At 38.4% G+C, this 24,172-nt stretch overlaps 1 protein-coding gene across 1 annotated transcript; it reads left to right on the top strand.

The window, feature by feature from the left end:
- Window positions 1-4,633: 4,633 nt before the first annotated feature.
- LOC113076435 (PDZ domain-containing protein 4-like) lies at window positions 4,634-23,494 on the top strand. The gene is made up of 8 exons (XM_026249091.1): window positions 4,634-6,738; window positions 16,433-16,471; window positions 17,161-17,450; window positions 17,573-17,663; window positions 18,228-18,326; window positions 18,441-18,503; window positions 18,881-18,982; window positions 20,950-23,494. The coding sequence occupies exons 1-8, from the start codon at window positions 6,679-6,681 to the stop codon at window positions 22,894-22,896; spliced, it is 2,691 nt and encodes an 896-aa protein (XP_026104876.1). The 5' UTR covers window positions 4,634-6,678; the 3' UTR covers window positions 22,897-23,494.
- Window positions 23,495-24,172: the final 678 nt, after the last annotated feature.

Consider the following 24,172-nt stretch of genomic DNA (forward strand, 5'->3'; position numbering starts at 1 on the left):
TTCGCCACGTTCATCCTCCCCCATTCTCCTCCATCCTCCCCCAATCCATTCTCCATCTTGTCCATTTCACATACCTCCAGGCTCCTTACATGTATCCCCCCCCCCCAAAAAGCGATGAGAGGAACAGATGTATTTTATAGAATGCAATGTGAATGTGTTGTGCTGATGAAGACAGGTCAGTATCTACAAGCGTCAGGTTTGAGATTGTATCTGGATGTTGAATGAATCTCCAGAATAATAGCCTGTAAACTGTGATGTCTTGGTTGCAGGTTGTGACATGTTAAAGATCCTCTTCCTCTCCATCGACTGACCTCTCCCTCTAATATAAATCTTCAGCGGAGCTCTGCCACAGGCTTGAGTTATGCCTGCGTCTCTCATGGAGAAATAGTAAGGAATATTAACTTGAGCGGTGAAAAATTCTGATGAATTGTAAACATATCTATCTCTATATAACTTAATTCCAAGGCCAATCAAGATCTTTCCGTTTTAGAATCATTCTGAGCAGTGGGTTTTCTAATTATGTATTCAGTTAAGTCACGTAACAATGAACTGAATGTGAAATCCAATTTATTTAACTTTTTTGCTTTGCTGGCTAAATTTATTGCAACTTAAATTGATAAACTCTTGCTTGTTAACTGGAGTGTGCTTGCATGAGATTTATCCTCAGGCTATTTCCTGGAGAATCTCCTCCCCCTCTGAGTTCGAGAAAGGCTGATTTTTCATTAAGATTGCTGTGGAATTTTCTTCACAACAGGGCTCCATATTTTCTCATCGCTGGAAGTGTAATGAATTTACATGAGATTTGAATAAGTTAATGAATTTTCTCAACAACACGTCCCATGGTTTTGCGGGGACCCTGTGGATCCATGTATGACATCTGAGTATTTGAACACCACTTTTCATTAAGGATGCTGAGATGTAAACCCTAAATCTGTTGTACAGAAACATACTTTACATATGGAAATGAAACATTTTTGTTGTACTAAAACACTTTATTTCTGTTCAAAAGTTTGATGTAAGATTTTGTTAAGAAATTAACACGATTCAATTTATCAATTAATTAAAAGTGACAGTAAAACCATTTATAATCATATTTCCACTTCAAATGCTGTTTTGAACTTTCTATTTCTCAAAGAATTCTGAAAAAATGTATCATGGCTTCTCCCGAAATATTTAGCAGCACAACTGTTTCCAGTGTTGATGAGATATGTTTCATGATCACCAAATCAATATATTAGATATTAGAATGATTTCTGAAGGATCAAGTGACAATGAAGATGGAGTAATTAAATGCTGAATATTCAGCTTTGCCATCATAGGAGTTTTCAAATATAATAAAATTGAAACAAGTTATTTCAAATTATACATTTTCACAACATTGCTGTTTGAGACTTATTTAAAAATGACTGAAATAAGTGAAAATTATGAATGATTCCATATATATAAGATTGACATATTTCAATAGCCAAACACACATACAATTTTTTACATGTATTTAAATGTGTGGATTATTCAATTTAAAATTCTGTACTTATTCGCTCTCATTTCAAATATTATATTTGTCACTTTTTAAAAGTCAGATTTCTGTCATATGGGTGTTGAACAACATGAGTGGGCAGCCAGTGGCAGATTTTCCATTTTTGCCTGAACTATGCCTTTAATTATAGAGACCGAAACAGGTGCCTTCCTATCCTTGAGGCAGTAATCCATAACGCTGCACTCCTGAAGAGTATAATTTCTCCTCCCACCATCGCTGGCCTCTTATTGTCTCTCAGACTTCAATAACTGCTCCTGTACCATCTCTGTATTATTTTCTCTGTTGCTCTTCTGAAAGCACTGAGCTTGTTTGGCTTCTATAATTGCTTGTCAAATCCCTCACTATTTGAAATCCTGTAACATGTCGTTTATGGAGGGTCCCAGTAGTACACACACATCTCTCTGTCAACCTCTCTCTTTTCTTCTTCTTTCTACCTCTGAGCTCCCTTTTATTTGAGGCTTTTAGGCTTGCGAGATGATGCATGATTTCCAAATGGCTTAGGTATAATCGTGAGAGATGTCAAATGGGAAAACAGATATCTCTAACAAGGCTCTTCGGAACCAGCTGGATATCAGAGCAATCGAGAAATTGAATTCGAAAGCAACATGTTGGCACATCACCTTTGTCCAACAATTTCTTCTCCAGAGAATTCTGACTGTTTTATTCATGATGTGGAGATCGAAATGCTGTAAAGGGTTCATAAACAGCGAAGGTGACCACAAAAACACCAGAAGGTCACAGTGAGGGCAACAAACAAACAGAAAAGTTACAGAGGCTGAGAGAATGAGAAAGCATTAGTAACAGATATGAAATCTGTCTATCTCTCCTCCTAGAGCTATAAATAAGTAATGAGCATATTGTTAAAATTCATGTTACACTTTCATTCCCTCCAGTCACTATCTCTCTCTTTCCCCCTCTCTCTCTTAGTATAATGCATGCTAATGTAGTGAGATCAGTTCATTACATGGTATTCAAGGTGCAGAAAGAACGCATAGAAAGTCACAGAGCCACGTGATTATGGTTGGCGTCGGGATACAGAATGCACACACAATGGCCAGCTTTCCCCTGAATGGATCTCCCTTCCTCCACCACTTCCTTAAATATTCCACTGTTCACATCCTTTACAACCAGTCAAACAAAATCATATTTTATTGAATGAAAATAGAAAATAAATAACATATTGAATTTGTAATCACTGTAACGCCCCCCCCCCCAAGCTTCTAAATTGAATTCCTATTCTATTAAATTTGAGTTTATGGAATTAAATGCAAATATATTAACTGTCAACTCAAGAAACGAAAAAAAAGAACTTTCCTATACTGAGATTTTCATTGTGACTTTAATGCAAAATATGAAAATATAATTGTATTATATATATATATATATATATATATATATATATATATATATATATATATATATATATATATATATATATATATATATATATATAGCATAAATATGTCAACACTGAGCTCCGCATGTGGAGCTGTTAGGTGGATCTCAGTGTGAGATGCACTTCCATATAAACTGATAAATGTCAGTCAACAGCATGTTATTTTGTTGGGTGTCAAAGGGCAGTAGAACGTATTACAATAGACCTACTTGTCTGATTCCCAAAGATGGACTGGACAGGTCTATCCTGTGTCAGCAAGGATAATCACGGCTGCAGGTTCTCTTCAAGACATAGAAGCATATTCTAAGAGAAAGAGAGACAGAAAAGAGAAGGACAGTGACAATCTTTGAAATGGCACATATACAATAACCCAGAATATGAATTTAAATATCTTGTAAAAAAAAAAAAAAAAAACTACACTTAAAGCAATTACATTGAGTTTATTTAAATTCCATTACAGTTTATTCTACTCCCTTAAATTCAAACTGATTTACATTACTGTATTCCGTTGGCTTTATCGATCCAAATTCAATTAAATTAAATTGGAATTTAAAAGGAATTTTCAATTCATGTCTGAATGTTGCACAACCCTGACATGTGCATATGCATATACATGCATATATAGAGAGTGAAAGAAAGTGGAATATTCAGTGCAAAATGTCATCATTAAGAACCAGAGCCTGCATTATAAATACTAAAAAGAAAGAGAGACATGAATGACATGAGAGACTGTAATAATAAAGCCAAAGAAAACATCACAGTAGGTTTTTGTAGGCTGGTTTATATTGATTTAGTGTGGTAATCCCTGTTCTCGAAAACAAATCAGTACCTCACAAAATCAAATAATCTATTTTAAAAGGCAGCTCTGGTTTTGCACGACTACCCATGGTGCAGTGAGGAGTCAGAGGGACAGCGTGAGATAACAGGTTATCTGAAATACGCACAGGAACCTCATCACACCTAATAACATCATGGCTTACCCAGAACACACAACTAGTGCTCAACACAGCTACAGCTCAATAATGACTCCCTTTAGTAGCATTATTTTACATTGCGCTTGTTTACATGTTAAAGACTATATCTTCTAGTGGAGCGTTAACAATAAATAAATAAATGAATAAAATGCAGTAAAATATAATATTTGATTATTATTTAATTTCAAAGAATTATGTCACCAGTTGAAATAAATTAAATTAATAAAATAAAAAATACAGCAATTCTGCATCACATACAATCAAAAACTTTTCAGTAACAGGTTGGTTAAACAGTATTCATTAATATTGAGATTATGACATGACCTCAATGTGTCTGCACCTATAATGCTACCTGCTCCTCCATCTAAAATAAAACAATATATTATTTTTTTATGCTACTGTACAAAAGTCTTCCGAAAAGTATTATTAATTTCTTAAATTCTAAACTTTTTTTTAATTAGAAAAATGATTGAGAGAAACTTATATAATTTTAATAATATATTTATTTTCCTAATATATTTAATGTATTTTATCATGATTTTTTTATTATTATTAATGCAACAGTAAATAAAATTTTTATGCATTTGTATGATGAATAGCATTGCTTTTTATTATAGAAACAGTAAGGCACTCAATGATGCACTATATCTTGACTGTTGTTATTATAAAGTGCACTTATTGTCCTATTGCAAATATACTTGCAATATGTTTGCAGGCGTTAAGGCGAAAAAGAATGGCCCCAAAAGACTGTCACAAAGCTCCTTGGTCTATGTGGTCATAAATTCTGTTTGTGTGCCGACATCCAGAGACTGACAACATCTTCAGTCCCTTTAACAACAGGCAACATAGACCCAGAGTGAAGAGCTGCTCCCAGTACAGGTGACAGAGCGAAAGAGAGCGAGACAGAGACGAGGGGCTGGGAAATAAGATACGAGGGAAGCAGGAAAGGAAGGTAGGACACTGAAGCTATCACCTATAAGTACAAAAGAGAGGCTGAGCGAGCGAGAGAGAGAGAGAGAGAGATGAGAGCTGGCTAGTGAATATTGGCTGGTATTGCCGGGAGAGGAGGGGCCTGCTGTAAAGCTGTAATGGGCTCCAGCTTGTGCAGTGGTGCCGATCCCCACGTTTCCTCCATCCCAGCAGCTTTCGCTCTCGCTGCAGACACACATGTACGTGCGCTGGGCTGGCACCGCTCCAGCAGAGGCTTGAAACATTCTCGAATGGATTTTTCAGATTCACCGTCCCACCATCTGACTGAATGACTTAATTTTTCTCTTTGGAAACACACAGCTCCACCTCATTCATCTTCGAAACGCTCAAGCAAGCTGGATTACACCCTAAATCTCCAGACTCGAGGAGCAGAAACATAAGGGAAGATCAATAGCAGTGGACTTAAGGTTACGTTTACATCCTGAGGCTCGGCTGAATCTGGATTTCTCTCTGAAGCTGGGCAGACGCAGGGCAGTTCATTCCCTGCTCAAGATCAGATACTCCCCCTTCACCTCTTGCAATTATCTTTCCTTCATGCGATGGAGAGATCTGTCCTTGTAGACTGACACACGGTTCGGAGAAAGACCTGAGCTCACCTCAGTAGAGCGAGAGAGGCTGTTTCTGACATGATCTGACAGGTGCACTCTCTTATTCATTTTCTGCCATGAACGCGCAGCTGGAATTCTGTGAAGAAAGGAAGAGGGCTGGTGTGATATGATATGTGACAGGCTCTTATCTGCAAAAGTGAGTGCAAATGAAAGGTGGGATTACAGCCACATTTTATAGAGGACGAGGAAAAGATGATGACACGCTCATAGAGAGTGTATGTAGATAAATACATGCAGGTGTTAAATACAATATGCTGTGGAGAGGGAATATGAAATTAGGCACAGCATCAGCAACCACAGTCTTGGAGTGATAATAACGGCTAATGACGATCTAAACACATTAGCAGTGAAATTGTAATCATAAATAATGATGGAATGGGAATACTCAAATCAGAATTGCGGCAGGCACTAATTACAGACTCAAGCAACATGCTTTAAAGCACTTCAAAAAGCATGACGTGCATGTCTGCGCCTAGAGATTGTTGTTATATGTAAATGAAGGATACAAGCTCTCTAATAATAGAATCAGAGTGTGAAGGAAAGCTCCTCTCAGGGGAATACGGAGTGGCGGAAAATAAACATTTGTTTATTGCATCTTTTATTTAATAATTCATGTCTTAGTCTACGACTTTGGCAGAGGCACCAGGGAGTTCACGTTAGGCAGATCATCTCTTTGATTATATTGTTCAGACACGGTGGGATCTGTAAATGTAATCCTGTCACACCGTGCTGCTTGTTTCAAATTCAAAGACTCTGGAGATATTAAACATTATCTGTCTAATAAAATGCATTATCATATGTGAAGTTTAAAACCACAAACATTAAACCAACTTGTATCTTGGAGTAAATCTGAAGCTGAGTAAAAGCACACAGACATCAGAGGCTCCATTCATCAGCGATCAAACCTTGACTTTCTCACGGCTGGATGCTGCAGCATCTCTGATCCCGCTTCCCGGGTTGGACCTCAATTAAAACAGCAGCCAGGCTTGAATGAGGAAAGCAGACAAAGAGAAGAACATCAAAGCCCTTTCATGGAGTGCAGAGTCTTAACCTCTGATCTCAGAGAGGGATTACTGTAATTGGACGGCAGGGATCGACTCCTACAGTACGTCGGAGAATCAGGAAGCGAAGAGCATCGAGGAATCGTACCCCCTCAGTAAACCACGAGCCACGATGGGCTGCAACATGTGTGTGGTGAACAGGCCGGAGGAACAGTACAGGATCATGTTTCAGGTGAAAATACAAACAGAAGTTCATATTAAATGTCCTCTTTATTTTTTTACTTTGCACTTTAAATCATGTGCTTGTTGGAGAAAATTTTTGGAGGTAAAAGTTTCACAAAGTTGGTAAAAATTAATAACGCACCATAAATATCAATATATCACTTTACAACCATTCAAATGTGTAAGGTTTACGTTTTTTTATTATTATAATTGTATTCTGCAAGGATGCATTAAATTGATCAAATGTGACAGTAAAGACCTTTATAATGTTACAAAACATTTTTTACAAAATAAATAAATCAATAAATCAGCACAACTGTTTTTAACGTTGATAATAATAAATGTTTCTTGAGCAGCAAATCAGCATATTAGAATGATTTCTGAAGGATCATGTGACACTCACGACTGGAGTATTGACTGCTTAAAATTCAGCTTTGCTGTCACGGTAATACATTATATTTTTAAATATATTAAAATAGAAAGTAGCCATTTTAAATAGTAATCATATTTCACAATATAATTTTTTTTTTTGTTTTTTTAAAATGTGTTTATGCTGGTAATTTCAAATGTTACATTTAGGCCATTGACCATTAAGCAGTTCTTCAGTGATGTGTTCATCAATAGTTCAACACATACTTACCACTGAAAAGTTGGAGTACAAGGTCCATTCAAGGTCTTCTTAAAAATAAAAAAATCTATTTAGCACAACTAGTAATATAAAACCTCACATTCTGCTGTTCCATATGACACAAGGGTTTATGCATGTTACTCTTACAGGGATTGTAGATATACCTTCAAACAGGAAACTGTTTATCTTAACAGAACAGATTTAAGACGTGTCAAGGGGACTTTGAGTTAAGCCTGTGCTTTAGACAAACAATTGAATGAATTAGCCCTGTGTTGAAAACCACAATCCCCTAAACAGCACAAAGACTTCCTACTCAGCAGCCTTTAACTGACATGGCGGTGAGATTTCCTTATAGGCTGAGAGAGAGAAAGCTATGCACGTTTTTAAACCTCTTCCACTATAAGGTCTTAAAAGTTTGGTTTCCCTTCTGTCATTTTGTCCAACCACATGGCAGGTCATGTGACTATGATTGATAGCTAGGGGATATTTATACTTCTGGAAAGTAGAGCAGGATGAGAGAAGGGCAGATCAGCTAATAATAAAACCTATCAGGTGTGTGAAATATCTGTGGCCGTGGCCAGGGCCGCGGGAAGTAATTTTGAACAGGGGGTGCTGTGAATTTTTTTTTTTTTTCTTTACAAAAAACCTATGAGCCAATAGGCCTATTTAAAATACATTTTAAAAATATATACATTGAGATTTACTACTTTATTGTCATATACACTTCAGTGCACAGCCAGCCAGGGTCTGAAACACACATACATCAGTTCTCAGATATGCGCAATGCGCTATTAATCTGAAGCAGAAGCAGAATCAGAAATAATAGTTTAAATAATAGTTTAATAATCGAAAAAAACGAAATAATTACTTTCATTACAATTTCAGATAGCCTATACATACATGCAACTCATTTAGATACAACAAATAATATTACAACAAAATATAATATTAATCAAACTTCACAATAACGCTAAAACAATGCAATCGATTTGGTCAGCTGGCTTGAGTCACTGCACGTTTATGTCACACGCAACTCTATTAACTCCAAAATCTTTTTACGCACACCACAAGGAAATAATCTCTGACTATTTAAGCAATTTGTTTATTGAACAGTTCTCCACATCCATTATGCAAAGAACACACGCACAGTATAAAGCTTTCTGTCTCCATCTCCAACCTTTTTACACAAACCACAAGGAATCTCCGACTATTTAATATGGCTGGGTAAAAAATAGATTTTTCGATTAATCATTTTTTAAAATGTGGTCGATTCAAAATCGATTCTCAAAGGCCATGAATCGATTTTTTTTCCCGTATTTATTTCCGCATACATTGAACGTAAGATTAGCGTTAATCTAATTACAAATCTTCTCCACTAGATGTCACTCTCTTATGTGCCTTGTGCGATGTTACCAACGAACCTATCATTCATTCATTCAGTTTAAAGCAGTGGTTCCATTTTCTGCAATGTGCGTCAGGTCATGCTCCCGTTCGCGTCTTACAGACTGCATCTTAAAGCCTCTTATACTTTCTGCGTCCTCGAGTCCGCTATGAACCGCTATGCAGGCTTGATGTAAACATCGCCATCGGAGAGTGTGTACCGAGTCTGAGCAGACAACCGCGCGGACAGGTGCGCGTGGTCAGTTGTCTTCAAAAGCACAATTGCACATGTTCAGGCAGTGTGAAGAAGCCCATTGCCAATCGAACCAATCGGGCCGGGCTCGGGCTTGTGCGGTAAATGAGCGGTCATGTAATGTTTCGATTAGCGCGAGAAATATGCGAAAATGTATGCTGAGTAGTTGAAACGGAGGCTTGCTTCTGACGATTACGTTTTGGTAGCACCAGCAACTAAAGCAAAGTCTGAGGTTTGGAAAAGTTTTGACCTTGTTTATAATGAGAATAATGAGTGAATAATGACGCACCATCAGTGAGCGCAGGAGCGCGCTGAAGACATCTACAGTGGATTCAGTGATTTTCCTCCACATAAACACTTAGGCCTTACCTAATCTTGGTGAGTAAATGTTTTTCAAATAATAACTAAATATTACTTGAGTCTTAAATGCATAATGTAGACAGAGTAGGCTATATAAGCTAATGTTGGCATTATTATTTTATTATGCCAGCTGCTATGGCGAAGCAAATCCGGCAGAGCCTTTATCTTAATTCATTTCGTTATTGCCAAATACCCATCTTAATTTATAATTTATCTTAATGGAAATTTTTTAAGAAAGACTTGTTTTTATTGGTGCGTTGGTCTATTTATATGCTAAATGAGCCTATACCTAGGGCTATTTATAGAGTGCTGAGATGTTACAATGTTACAGAGGACTTATTTTATTTATTTGTTCAAACTTCCAAGTGGCCTATTACGTTAGTCATGTATAAATTATGTTAAACTATGTATAAATGACTCATTCCTGACAAAAGGCAAAAGATCTGTGTGCTGCGTACATTTGAATAATGTCGGGTTGTAAATGGGTTCGGGCTCTTAAAAAGCTGTCAATCAAAATGTACGTGTCGGCTCGGGACATGTCGGGCTTATCTTTTAAGGCCCGATTACATCTCTAATAGAAAATCGAATCGAAAATCGAATCGAGAATCGAAATAGAATCGATTTGAGAGCTTGTGAATCGAAATCGAATCGATCTGGAACATCTGAATCGATACCCAGCCCTACTATTTAAACGTTATTTAACAGTTCTCCACAACCATTACACAAAGAACACACGAACGAAATAATACTCTCCATCCCCACCACCTTAAAAAAATACTATAGTGTACTACTTACAATTGCTTGGCTAGTCAAAGCTGATCCCACACTTGTTGCCAAAAAAAAATAAAAGTTACAAGCGCGTTACAAATATTTTAATAGGCCTACATTTTTTTTTATCTCCCTCTCGTCACTAGGGGGTGCTGCAGCACCCCCAGCACCCCCACTTCCCGCGGCCATGGCCGTGGCACTCAGAGCAGAGATGGGTAAGGAATATTGAATTCAGAAGCAGAGTACACGTGTATTAGAGCAAAGCTGATCCTTTGACTATGTAAAATAAAAAAGCATGTCACGCCTCTGAACACATGGCTTAAAACTGACAATGGGAAAGTGGCTGCAGGGTAATGTCACCTTGAATTAGTATCTGAATAAGTATCTATGACACCTGGGCAAACAAACTATTACAGCATTTTGCAAGGTCACACTCATGAATATGCAAATATGAACTAGATTTATATATTTTCTGAAGAGAATGTGAGTCCATGATGCTCAGGTGTTCTGGGTTGTTGCTATGCGGTTGCTGCTCATAGTGGTTATTAGACATTGCTATGTGGTTTCCATGGTGATTAGGTGGTTACATCGTGTATGCATGATTAAAAACAAAACAAGCATATAAACATTTTATATGTAATAAATAACAGAAAAGTGTCTGCTTTATAAAAACAAACAAACAAAAAATTAAATACATTAGTTTGTTTTATTTAACTAAAATAGCCCGATTCATACTATGGTTTCATATAACAGCAAAGTGTCTCCTTTTTTAATTTCTAAAAAAGAAAAAAAAAAAAAAAAACTGCAACCTATTTCGAATGCATTGCCGCGTCTCAGTTCTTTCACCTGTAGCATTTAAACTCCACTTGACTAAAATCCTCTCCACAGCTTGAGTTTGCCACTTTAAAGTTTTGTTCAGAGAGCAATTTGCTTTCTCCGCCAGACCGCGATGTCATGCCAGGAAAGGTTGAGCTTTTTCCAATACCGAGAGGGTCTTCCACTTGATCTCTTCAATCTCACTTCAATTTCCAGCTCTTCTCTCCGCTGTATCCTCCACTGCCGGAGTCTCTTCACAGAGGCTTTTACTCCTTAACCAGTTTATTATGCAGTGACAGAGTCCTCTCTGTGTGAGCCTGTTTTAAATGCTGCACACTTATTAGTGGAGAGAGCTGGAAGACACCATAAAACCCCTGCAAAATCAACTGCACCAACACTGGAAGCCCCCTGCAAATTTACTGCAAAGTAATAGAGAAGCTTCACTTTAGAATGAAAACGTTATCACCATGAGAGTCCTGACAAGCTATGGGTGACATCACCACAAGGCATTGCATCTTTACTTCTACATCTTATCCTTCATGGCTTTCAGACTGAAATTGTTTACACTTAAATAGATATTCGCTCCAAAATGAAAACTTTGCTCACCTCACTATTGGCGACAGCAAAGCTGAATTTTCTGAATCCATCACTCATCTTCAGTGTCACATGATCAATCAGAAATCAATGCTGATTTGGTGCACAAAACATTTCTTTATATCATCATTGTTGAAAAAGGTTATGCTGCTTAATGTATTCATGGAAACCATGATACAAATTTCAAAAGTACTTATTTATAATAGAAGTGTTTTTACTGTCACTTTTAATCAATTTAATGCATTAATAATATGGTTTATTTCTTTAAAAAAAAAATCTTACTAAATCTTAACTTTTGAATTGTAGGTAAGCCATTGAATTTATGATTTTCTGCCTGGCGACAATGAAACGGGTGAAAAATCCCTCAGGCTTACACTGAAGGAGGGACCAGAGCCATATCTAGGGATGGGAATATTATGGAGACTTATTGGTGGGCTTTTTTTTTAAGTAACCAACCACCTAGCAGCAATATGCTAAAAAGGACTTTAGTAACAGCATAGCAACACCCTGGCAAACATGACAGCACATTTTACACATGCAAACGGCAGTCATTTTCTTCATCGAAGATCTTTAATCACTGCAGTGCTGTCACTTTTTTATAAAAGCAATAAGCCGTCATGGGTTAAGTGGTGTTGTTAGATAAAAATAAAACACAGTAAAGACACCTCTTGTTGCTTACTCTAAAGTGCTTCTCATTGTAACAGTGTTTCTTACACACATTCTCACCCAGTCTTTCATCAGTGTCATGCTCCATGTATCTGAGTATGTGGCATTTGTTCTTGCTTCTGCTCTGTGGCTGGGCACACAGTAATGAAGAGCAGACACATCCTGACAGGCTTCGTTGGACTCAGGACAAGCTGCTGCAGGCATGAATAATACCATTCACACTAGATCACATTAGCCAAGCGCATGGAATCGCTATCCGTGAACACCATCGCATTTATTTGGCATTTGGCCATCTTCGTGCGACACTCATCCACGCTAATTGCTTCTAAGCTTTAGACTTATGATGAGGTTTAAATGAGCTCGGTCTGCAGCAAAAATCCTGTGCATGTTGAATCACTCCAAAATGAGCCTTTTAGCAGACGCTTTGCCTTTTGTAATCCCGCCTAGCCCCCCCACCCGTCATGTCTGATGAGTTTCCCTCTCGCTCTCTCCGTCTCCCTGCCTCTACCTAACATACCCTGTCAAATTTGTCTCTATGGGATGCCGTTGCTAAGGCAACTGAGATCATTAAGCAAGACTTATATGCTTTCTCACTGCGACGCACATAGATGCAATAATGATGGCGAAGCTGCGCACACACATAGTCGAGGGCACTAAATCAGGCGTTTGAAAAAAACACTGATGTAAATAAACAAAATCTAATTGTGTGCCCTCCACACTGCAGGAGGTCTCTCCAAACGTGCAGCGACATGAAAGGAAAAAAGATAAAGGGCTCCAGCCTTCACCTGCTCCAAGAATGGGGGGAAAAAAGAAGAAAGTAAAACTAATCCAGACTGACGTTTGCGGCACAAGTAACCTTTAGTTAAATAATTCTTTGGTTTCCATCACAACCCTTGCCCTGCTCTGATGGCCAGCATTAGTATGAGCAAAAATTGCTATCGCCCCATCCTGAACAATAATCCAGAGTCTTGAGCAGTGATAGATAGAGATAACGAGAGAGTGAGTGAGTGAGTTTCCCTCCTCTAAACTCCAATCAAAAACAAGATGAAATCCTGAGGGGAAAGTGATGGAAAGAGGGAGGGAAGACAGGAATAGAGTTTGGGAACAATGTAAAAGGCACAATTTAGAACCTCAAACTGAGTTGACCTAGTTTATCACAGTGCTTAGAACCTTTGTGAAGACGTTTAACATTTCTAATATCTTGTGTAACTGGGTCAAGATGATTGAGAGAAGCAAGCTAATTTCAATATGAGAGTCGAAAAAAGAGCCATAATCAGAAGAATTATTTGGAGGAGAATCCAGTGGGAAAAAGCCCTCTGTTTGTGTATTATAATTAGCAGTCGTAGCAGGCCGGCGATGGAAACGCAACAACAAACAAACCATCACTCCAATAAAACAATCCTACTTCTGAAATAATATACATCAGAGTTAATACTCAGAGCTGGCAAGTAGATGCATTAAAGCAGTTACAGATGCAATAAGCAGATAAAATGTCTAACAAATAAGGCACTTAACACAAAAAGCTATAAAAAGGTATTCGCTTGCAAATGGAACTATTACATATGATTGATACAATTCCTACTAAAAAAACAAACATTTCATTATATTGTGACATCCAGGAAGTGACATCGTTCAAGAAAAGTGACATTATCTTAGATTGCACACAAATCATAGTACTGAAGAAGTCTGTCTCTGAATTTAGCAAATTTATTGAAACAAAAATGATTGAGCCAATTTTGATCTGTAACAGTTTACAAGGTCTACATCATAACATTAGCTAAAATGATTGTTGGCATGAAATGGAAATTCGCCCCATCTCTTTTTTAAATGCATCTTATTAAACGTATTGTGAAGGATTCATCCGTTAATTCACATATAAAAAAAAAAACAAACAAGAAAAAAAAACCTGAGCATAATTCTTAATCATACGGTCATAACTCAATCTCCTTGTATAATGACAGACTACACTTTATTCAAGCCAGACTTCTCCAATCACTTATTTTTCTTTAACCCTGTCACTTTCTTGCAATGGGTTTCAGATCTGCCTCCAATCAATCAACAGCCAGGTCCCTGCCTTACATTTCTTTCTTTTTCAATAATCTGTTACTGATCTGTCCCCGATATGCATCACAATATGGAAGAAAATACTTGTTTCTTTGTTGCATTTGGTATCAAACTAAAAATAAACATTACTTTTAAAGCTTATCAACAGCAAAAAAACAAACAAACAAAAAAAACGCATTTGTTCCCATACTAGCTGAACATTTTCTGAAGGTGAAACATTTCCTTTTACTAAAAGACAACAAAACAAAATTGACCTTTTTTAATGCTTCCAGCTGCATGTCTTTGAAAGTGCCGTAATCAGTGCGGCATGTTTGGTAGATCACAGACTCTGAGTTAATGCAGGCATCCCATGATGAGATGATAGGGATTGTTGGGGTGTGGATGTGCATAGCAGTATCTGTGTGCACCTTCAGAAGCTCCTTCATTAGCAATGCAATTATTCCACAGGGTCAAACGTACAGGGTGAAGGTCAATAGAGGTGTATCACAAGTTAAAGAGATGTAATTGCTCTCTCCTGGTATTGAACTGATAAGCACAAATCACCCACTGAGTTCTGTAGGCCACTGAATCATGCAGAAGAAATTCCATCACAGTCCATTCGACACACTCTGTTGTTCCTCTAAAAACACTAAAACAAATGTTTTGAACTGATCAACATGCTGCTTTCAAAGGTAAAACTGCTTGTAATTTCCCCCATGATCTCATGTATACAAATCATAAATACTGTATACACATTGAGAGAGTCGTACATTAATAAGCATTTTCTATATGAGCCAGGGAACATATAGAAAATCTTTTCTGCTTAAGAAGTACATGTTGGCCAATATCACTGTTGCTCCATCAACTCTGAATCCCGTGTGCAAACAGTCCATTTGTAATCAAATCCACTGACAGGATCAATAATGAGCCAAACACAATGAAAAAGAAATAGGTTTCACCTCTTTTAGGCATCGAAAGACTTTCAGTCAAACAGCATAAGTATTGATGTGAGACCTGGTCTCTAAGGGTCAGCTGTTTGTAGCTTGACTTCCTTCAGAAGGATGAAAGAAACAGAAAGACAGAGTTAGAGAGAGAGATAGAGAGAGAGAGAGAGAGGGAGGAGGGGTTGTCGAAAGTACTTTCAGTATTAACGTTGTATTGATTGTGGGTTGCATTCTTGAGGGTTAAATCACCTCTCATCTGTCCCTTCCCAAGGCCTGTCACTGGATGAACTGTCCCAATGCACAAATTCAAATCTGCACTGTCAGATATATGTCAGTTACAACAACAATAAATATACCAACAGACTAAAAAGTCATTACCCAGCAACAAATACTTGATACATTTTTATATATGATAGTGTTGACATGCTGAGTGGTAAGTAAAAAAAAAAAAAACCCTGGGAAATTGAAACCAGAAGATTGCACTGAACACTACCTTTCAGGCTTTGTAGGTTTGTCATAGTACCAAGAAGCAACGATGTGCAATAAAAAGAGACTGCTCAAACATTAATTGTTCTAAAGGTTAATATCAACCTTAATCAAAATGAACAAGCAATCAATACAACACTGCAGTACTTGCACAGGTGATGGAAAGAGGGAGGGGAGGACAGGAATAGAGTTTGGGAACAATGTAAAAGGCACAATTTAGAACCTCAAACTGAGTAGACCTAGTTTATCACAGTGCTTAGAACCTTTCTGAAGACGTTTAACATTTCTAACACTTTGAGTAACTGGGTCAAGATGATTGAGAGTCGAAAAAAGAGCCATAATCAGAAGAATTATTTGGAGGAGAATCCAGTGGGAAAAAGCCCTCTGTTTGTGTATTATAATTAGCAGTCGTAGCAGGCCGGCGGTGGAAACGCAGCAACAAACAAACCATCACTCCAATAAAAAAATCCTACTTCTGAAATAATATACATCTGAGTTAATACTCAGAGCTGGCAAGTAGATGCATTAAAGCAGTTACAGATGCAATAAGCAGATAAAATGTCTAACAAATGAGGCTCTAAAAAGCACTAAAAAGGTATTTGCTTATGATTGATAGAATTCCTATTAAGAATTCCTGTTTTTAAATTGTACACAAATTGTAGTACTGATGAAACCTGTCTCTGAATTTACCAAATCTATTTATTTATTTTCAAAGCTGTCAGTTTTAACACTTTTAAATCTGGTTCTTCTCTGTTTTTCTCCACAGAAGGGAAACACTCTGCGGCCCATTGATGCAGAAGTAAAGGTAACACATATACCACTCCGATCTGAAGTTTGTCTTATCATACGTCTATACCTTAATATTCAAAAGTAATTCAAATCAAATCAGCATGTTAGAATGATTTCTCAAGAATCATCTGACAGAAGAATCAATGCCTGCTGAAATGTTTGCCATTACAATAATACATTACACTTAATATATTAAAAAAGAAAACAGTTATTTTAAATTGCAATGATATTTTTACTGTATTTTTAATCAAATAAATGTTTTGGTGAACATAAGAGGCTTTTTAAAATGTATATATATTTAAAATATATTACAGATCCAAGACTTTTGATAAGCAAAGCAGAAAATTCTTCTATAAAATCAGTTTCTATTTACAGTTTCTTGTCTTTCTATTTCTTTGTGATTGGATGATGGAGAGCTCATGCTTGTCTTGCATAAGTCATTTTTGCTGCTTTGCAATGTTACTTGTCCATAAGGAGAAGCAGAAATATATCCTTCCTTGAGTTTTGCTTATTTGTGCATTTATCTTCCCTCTCTCCCCTTCTCTCATTTTTCTTATTCTTGTCTCCCTCTTTCCCCACTTCATTCTCTCTATAGTGCTGCTTCAGCATTTTCAGAGGTGTCAGATTAAACAACCAATCAGTGCATTATTTTTAGGTGGATGTACAACGGCCTACATTATTTCTTCCTCTTTTAACTGTCTGCAGCTCAAAGGCAGAAGAACATCTCACCTGTCCCAGGACAAAGATGGACAGTCCCATGACCCTCTCCTGCTTCAGGTGGTACATAAGGGTCACAGGAGGAGATTGGGTGCAGCTGCTGGCCCGGCCCGGCTCATGGCTATCACAAACTGTGTGGACAACGGCACCCAGACCGACATTAGCTTCCAGAACTTTCTGAATGGGGACAGAGGGTCTTACCCGAGCAGTGGATCACCCATGCCCCCACCCTCTCCTCCCCTCACAAAGCTGGTGGAGCCATACCTGATGAATGACCTGTGAGCGTCTTCACTGTCCTCTGCCTCTTGATCAGTTCTTATTACAGCCTGTGTATGTCTGTGAGATGGACAAATGTTACATGCACTGAAAACCTGCTGAAGAAACATGTGTCTTTTCACAGAGGTTCTTTGGGGCAGGAATATAGTGATCCAAATGACTACTTCAATGTTGCCAACCATGAGGTGGATCAACAAGAAGAGCTGGAATATGAGGTGGGAAAACAAGAAGTCATTATAGCCTTTTACATACAAGTAAACCACTAATAAAATAAACAATATTTATAACAAACAAAATTAAACCTGGGTGGTGTAATAATAATAATAATAATACAATTATTCTGAATACAGATGTCGAATACAGATTGGTTGATTATAATATAATATACTATAATATAATAGAATATGATATGATATAATATAATATAATATAATATAATATAATATAAAAAGGTAAACTTATTAATAAATTGTCCTGGCTCACACAAATCCAAATAAAATGCAAACAAGCTCATTGTAAATAGATAACTGTTTTTATTTTTTATTACAAATTTTTTTAAAGGCATGCTGTTTGCTTCATTGTGCTTTTCACTAAGTAAAACACATGCACTCTAAGGGGAAAAAATAGACTAGATGGGTTGATGCAAGACCAGTGACCCAAACACATTATTACAATATCTCATAAATTTGCTCTAGCTGGTTTTTCTGTCCTGGTGCATCTTTAAAGCAGGGGGTTTAACCTCTGCCCTATAAGCAGCTCTTCCTCTCTGTCTTTGTCAGGAGGTGGAGCTGTATAAGTCGAGTCAGCAGGATAAACTGGGGCTAACAGTCTGTTATCGGACGGACGAGGAAGAAGACCAAGGCATCTATGTTGGGGAAGTGAGTGGCCACATAAGGCTGAATTTTATATATTAGTGCTCAACACAATCACTACGCTAAATTTTTAGCGGAGATTTTGAAGTTATCCAGCTGATATTTAAACCCTGTTCTTAGGTGAATCCAAACAGCATAGCAGCTAAAGATGGAAGAATCAGGAAGGGGGACAGGATATTACAGGTATGTTTTTGCTCAGATGTAGAGTCAAACGACATCAACAACAATTATTGATGAACTGACACCATCACGTCATCACGCTCATCTGGGAGGTCAAGTGTTTCTAGAGACAATCAGTCTATAAACAGATAATTGGTGTGACTTTTAACACAGCCCACGCAATTACTCTAGAGAATAATTACAGAACAGCAAAGACAATGTGTCATGTTGCCTTTGTCTCGACAAGTTCTTCATGTATTATGGTTTCTGATGTGGCACGGACACATTCAGTACCAAGGACTCGGTCGCTGATGTTTCGATGTTATGTTGTTTTTGTAAAAGAGCTGATCTTTTGTGTTTGAACGTAGCTGTGAATGAAGTCTCCATCTGTCCCACATTAGATAAATGGGATGGAAGTTCAGAACCGAGAGGAAGCGGTGGCCATCCTGACCCGTGAGGACAGCACCAACTTCTCATTACTGCTGGCCAGACCAGAGGTAGAGGTAAATAAACACACAAAAAATTAGAATAAAGAGGATAAATGCATCTCATTACACCATATATTGTCTCTTTTTAGGAGAAACCTTGTAGATAAATTGGACACTAAAATGAACCATGCACGAACCATTAAATCATCCCCCCAAAATCTCACATCATCTGAGCTATTAAATGGTTTTCTAAACACAGACATACATGCATGATTCAAGTGCACACAAAATGAGCTTTTTGAGGCACATGCAAAGTTAATGGACCCACTCTGTCCCCAATGACAGCATATCCTAAAATGAATGGCTTATTTTGCTGAAGGAAGGGAAACAGAAGAAGTCTCACATCACTCAATGTCTCAATCATGTGATCACTCTTAGTGATGGGTGTCAAGGATGTGTGGCAGTTCCATTAACACTATTCCACAAGGAGATGAAGAGTGAGAGGGAACAAAGCTGCTTTATAGAATGGAGTGAAAAGTGCTCCATTAGAAAGACATGCACATAGGAGAAGTAATTGAAGGAATTGATGGAAGGTATGAGAGAGAGGGCAAATTAAGAGGTAGAAGCAAGGTACATTATGAAGGAAGGATATCAAGGACATAAACTAAGCCATCTAATGAGACTATGCTAAAACTTTAACCAGTGCTGGAATTTTACTTCTGCATTTATCTTTATTTGTTTAACAGCTGTTTTTTTTTTATCCAAAGTGACTTATAAATTAGAATAACACTAGCAGAAGCAATTAATCTGAACTAAATTTCAAAGTTGTCAGTGCAAGCAAATGTATTGTTTTATTTAATACAAATTTAACAGCATTTTTACCTTTACGTGCACCACACAATTATAAACTGTTCTAAATGTGAACCTATTTCAGAGCTGTATATATGGTGTTCTGAATTTCTGACTTTGTAAATTGTTCTGCAATATCTGGGGAGCCAGTGGTAATATTGAAAAAATGGTTGTTGGTTATTGTGTGCAGCCGGCAAAAATCATCCATCATGAGCACAGCCGTCAGCTAATGAATAAAACAGGGAGCTCATTTCAGCCAACGCACAGCACTAACAAGATCAGAACAAAAAGGGGGCCATTTTCTACCTCACATTCTCATCTACAATCACCATCCCAGCAACACAAAATGATTAATAATGAACTGAAGACCAGAAACAAGTGGAGCTGTCAGACCAAGAGAGGAAGAGATGGATAGAGAAAGAGAGAGAGCGAAATAGATAGAGATAGAGAAACAGGAAGGGATTGCTGAATTACAGAAAGAGATTACAGGCTGACTAAATCAAGAGGAAAGAACGAGAGACAAATATGCTTGAGAAATGTCACAGGCAGACTATTAAAACAACCTGTGTTGCTCTTAATAAATGTTAATAACGGTGTTGCTCATTCATAACCAACTCAAGTGATAACTGAAACTGATTTTTGGCTTGCAATTATAGACAAAGATACTCAGGGAAAACAAGACAATACTTCAATAAAGCTGTATTCATCAATAAATCTTGATTTGTAGCAAGACATGACAATTGTCACAAATTAAAATGAACAAATGAACAGTAATATGAGTAATAGTGCCATTTTGTTATAAAGTATCTTACAATAATTGGTAAGTCTCCATGATCTTGTAATACATCTTATCCACTATGTACTATATACATTCAATGTGATAAATATCGGATACGTTGTATAAAATGCCAGCTATAGATAAATGTAATTGCATAAACACACACACACACTCACACACACACATATATGTATGCCTGTTTGTATGTGTGAAAATACTAGGCCTCAATATAATAATAATAGGCCTCACAATTCTTGCTTTACAACCAAACTTGTTGTAATATCTATATTGCCATCTACTGTTGAAACGTGTTACTGCATGTATTTATTTCTATGACAATACTGGTGATGTTCAACCTCTAACTCTTCCCTCTTTCTTTCTTTTTCCCATCCGTTCCTTTGTACCTTTCACCTAGACGGACACTCATATGGACCCAGAGGAGATTGACTGTGAGTTACCTGTAGGGATGAGTGTGGACAGCCTTAATACTTCCCCTCTGTCAGGCCTGTACCATTTCCGCCAACAGAGAGCCCAAGGAGGCATTCCTGAGGAAACCCTACATCAGGAGACACCCATGCTCAGCTTAGCAACCCTCAGCAACAGTCAAGAGCTTGACAGTGGTGTGGGCAGAACAGATGAGAGCACAAAGAACGAAGAATCCTCTGAGCACGACATCCTTCTGGGCGATGAACAGACCAGCGCCTCCAACACAAATGCCACCAACACGCCTGGCAGCTTGCGCAAGTTCAGGCCGGGCAGGAGCGGCGGAGGAGGGAATGACACGCCATCGCCGCTGTTTCCTCTCCGAGAGCTCCACCTTAGCACAGACTCACTGGACTGTGGAGGTGTGGGTGGTGGGTACCTTCATGATCCCGTCAGTGGGATGATAATGCCCGGCCTGACAGAGGAGGAATATGAGAGGTACAAGCAGCTTCTGGAAATCAAGTGTCGCTATGAGAAGAGGATGAAGAAAGTGCAACAGGTTCAAGAAGAGCAGCAGAAAGAAGGAGAGACACCAGTGGGAGCTGAGAATAGGGAGGAGACTCTGGATGAGAACAGTAACGAGAACCTTACTCCACATGAGATGGCGCTTTTGGAAGAGGAAATGAGGCACCTTGAGTTCAAGTGCCGGAACATTCTACGAGCACAGAAGATGCAGCAGTTAAGAGAACGCTGTTTAAAAGCCTGGCTGATGGAGGAAGAAACATCTGGTAGGGTGTCTGCAGAACCTCAGGGGTCTCCACTGCACGAGCTGTCTGACATCAACGAGCTTCCAGAGAAGGAACGGTCGGACAAGGACAGCACCAGCGCTTACAACACAGGGGGAGAGAGCTGTAGGAGCACACCTATGGTGAGTGAACATCGACTTCCAGTTTCTCAAATCGATGAGTCCACAAGCCCTCTACTAAGTAGACACAGGGACCGACAAACCTGGAGTGAAAGAGGGCGAGCAAGCCTCAACAGTTCATATTCACCAAGCAGCTACAAGAAGTTTCCGACTAACACCCCTTTGAACCAGAAATTCTGCTCACTCACTAGAGAGGGAACCATCCGTCGCATGCCTGAAGGGGTGGCACAAGGTGGAAATTCTAGGGTGAGCAGCCACAACAGGAATGGTGGTCGCAGTGCTGAGTCAAGTCCTTACTTCACTCGACGACGTCATTCCAACTGCGTCACTCCAGAGCGCTACCAGAGTTGCATGCATCTGGGATCCTCACCTTCTGAGAGTTCTGGACCTTTGGATAGAGCTGCAGAAGGAGAAAGTGAGGCACCAATGGGTGGCAGTGACCGTGAGGGGCATGGGAATACCACCTTGGAGTCGTTGCCTCACCCAAGCCCAGTGAAGCTTTCTTTGGCCTTATCATTGCCACTTCCCCCTCCATCCCCACGCATGGAGTGGAAGGTGAAGATAAGGAGTGATGGGACCCGCTATGTGGCCAAGCGTCCTGTTCGAGACCGGCTCTTGAAAGCCCGAGCTATGAAGATCCGTGAGGAGCGTAGTGGAATGACGACTGATGATGACGCAGTGAGTGAAATGAAGATGGGTCGCTACTGGAGCAAAGAAGAGCGTAAGCAACATCTGCTGAGGGCCCGCGAGCAGCGCAGACGCAGAGAGTTTATGATGCAGAGTCGCTTGGAATTTATGAGAGAACACGGTCTGGACATGGGCAAGGAAAGCCAGTCAGAGTCAGGCCAGAACCCAGCCTCAATCCTGGAGCTCAGTCAGAAAAAGAGCTCCAAGAAACGCAACCGACGCATACTGGACAACTGGATCACCATCCAAGAGCTGCTGGCACATGGCTCTCGCTCTCCAGATGGGACAAAGGTGTATAATCCTCTTCTGTCTGTAACCACAGTCTGAAAGGATGGTGTGGAAGGACAACAGAAAGAGAATGTATTCGATTAATTTATCAAATACTTTCTTGAACAGTTCAAGTATCATCTTTCTACATTGCTAATATAGCTAAGCGACATCTAGCAACTATTGCCCTCTTTAATTTAATTTTAACAAATCTTATTTGTTACGAAAACCCAGACAAGGCACATTTACTTGAGAAGCAACATTTAAAAAGACATGTTTTCATAAATACTTATCTGTTGTTTTTAAATTGATTATGCTCATACCCATTGCATCTCAAGTAAACATACCTTTCAAAGATTTTTTAGATTTTCCAGAAAACAAAGAAAAAAAAACTAAAAGTCAAGTAAATGTTTATGGGTGGCAGAACTTTAAAGTTTGTGTAAAAACTTGATTTTCTTGTCTGATTAATGTCACACTGTATTGCTTCTCAAAATACATTATCACTCCTCAATGACAGACGCTCAGAAGATTATGAATGTTAAATGAATGTAACAACGCACATGTGTAACAAGCACAACGCATACTCCACGAACTGTACAAGCAGACAGGTCTTAGTCATAATCTGCTCGTTGCAAGCAGATATATTGGTCAAATAAAATTAATTCAATATTAATAATTAAATATCTTCCTTGCAGCTGCACAAAAAGGCACACTGATTCAATTTCTTAACTCTTGAATTTTCATGGAGAATATTGGGGGGGATGGAATAACAATACGATTTTTGTACAATTTACTGCTCGGATTACAAAATCATTAAAGTGCTTAACCTGTGCAGACACAATCATGTTAAACTTTCCTGCAGAGATGTGGTGCTGAACATTTATACTGCTTGTTTGTGGTGCTCTGTTTACATTATTCTCCTGTACTGTTCATTATGACCCAAATACGGCAAAGCACAATTTAAGCCGCATTGTGCTTTTTAACTTTGAATGTATGGTAATTATTTTCCCTTACATCCTAAGTCATCACGGAGAGACTTTCACAAGCCTATGTGGCCTACTGCGGACACATACAAATCACCAGCAAAAAGGGGAAGCACAAACACACACTGGATCACTATGAAATCTAACCAGCTTCTAAATGAAAACAGATTGTACATTTTAATATACGGTTATTAGGAGCACCTGAAGTGGTTCACACAAGTGTAGCAAAGGAGCTAAAAATGAGGGGATATTGTTATTCATGAATAAATGAATGGCATACGAATTTGTTAACATATTTGTAAGTGTTTAAAACTGAAGTTTTTTGTAGAAAATGGCCTTAAGAGTTTCGACTG

This window comes from Carassius auratus, unplaced genomic scaffold (assembly GCF_003368295.1).
Source record: "Carassius auratus strain Wakin unplaced genomic scaffold, ASM336829v1 scaf_tig00020493, whole genome shotgun sequence".
Classification (NCBI taxonomy): Eukaryota; Metazoa; Chordata; class Actinopteri; order Cypriniformes; family Cyprinidae; genus Carassius; species Carassius auratus.

Bases quoted from the DNA above. Each gene is read 5' to 3' on its own strand.
- LOC113076435 (XM_026249091.1), top strand. From the start codon at position 6,679: ATGGGCTGCAACATGTGTGTGGTGAACAGGCCGGAGGAACAGTACAGG. The intron at 16,472-17,160 runs GTAACACATATA...AACTGTCTGCAG, and splicing joins CCATTGATGCAGAAGTAAAG to CTCAAAGGCAGAAGAACATC. The intron at 18,327-18,440 runs GTGAGTGGCCAC...CCCTGTTCTTAG, and splicing joins AAGGCATCTATGTTGGGGAA to GTGAATCCAAACAGCATAGC.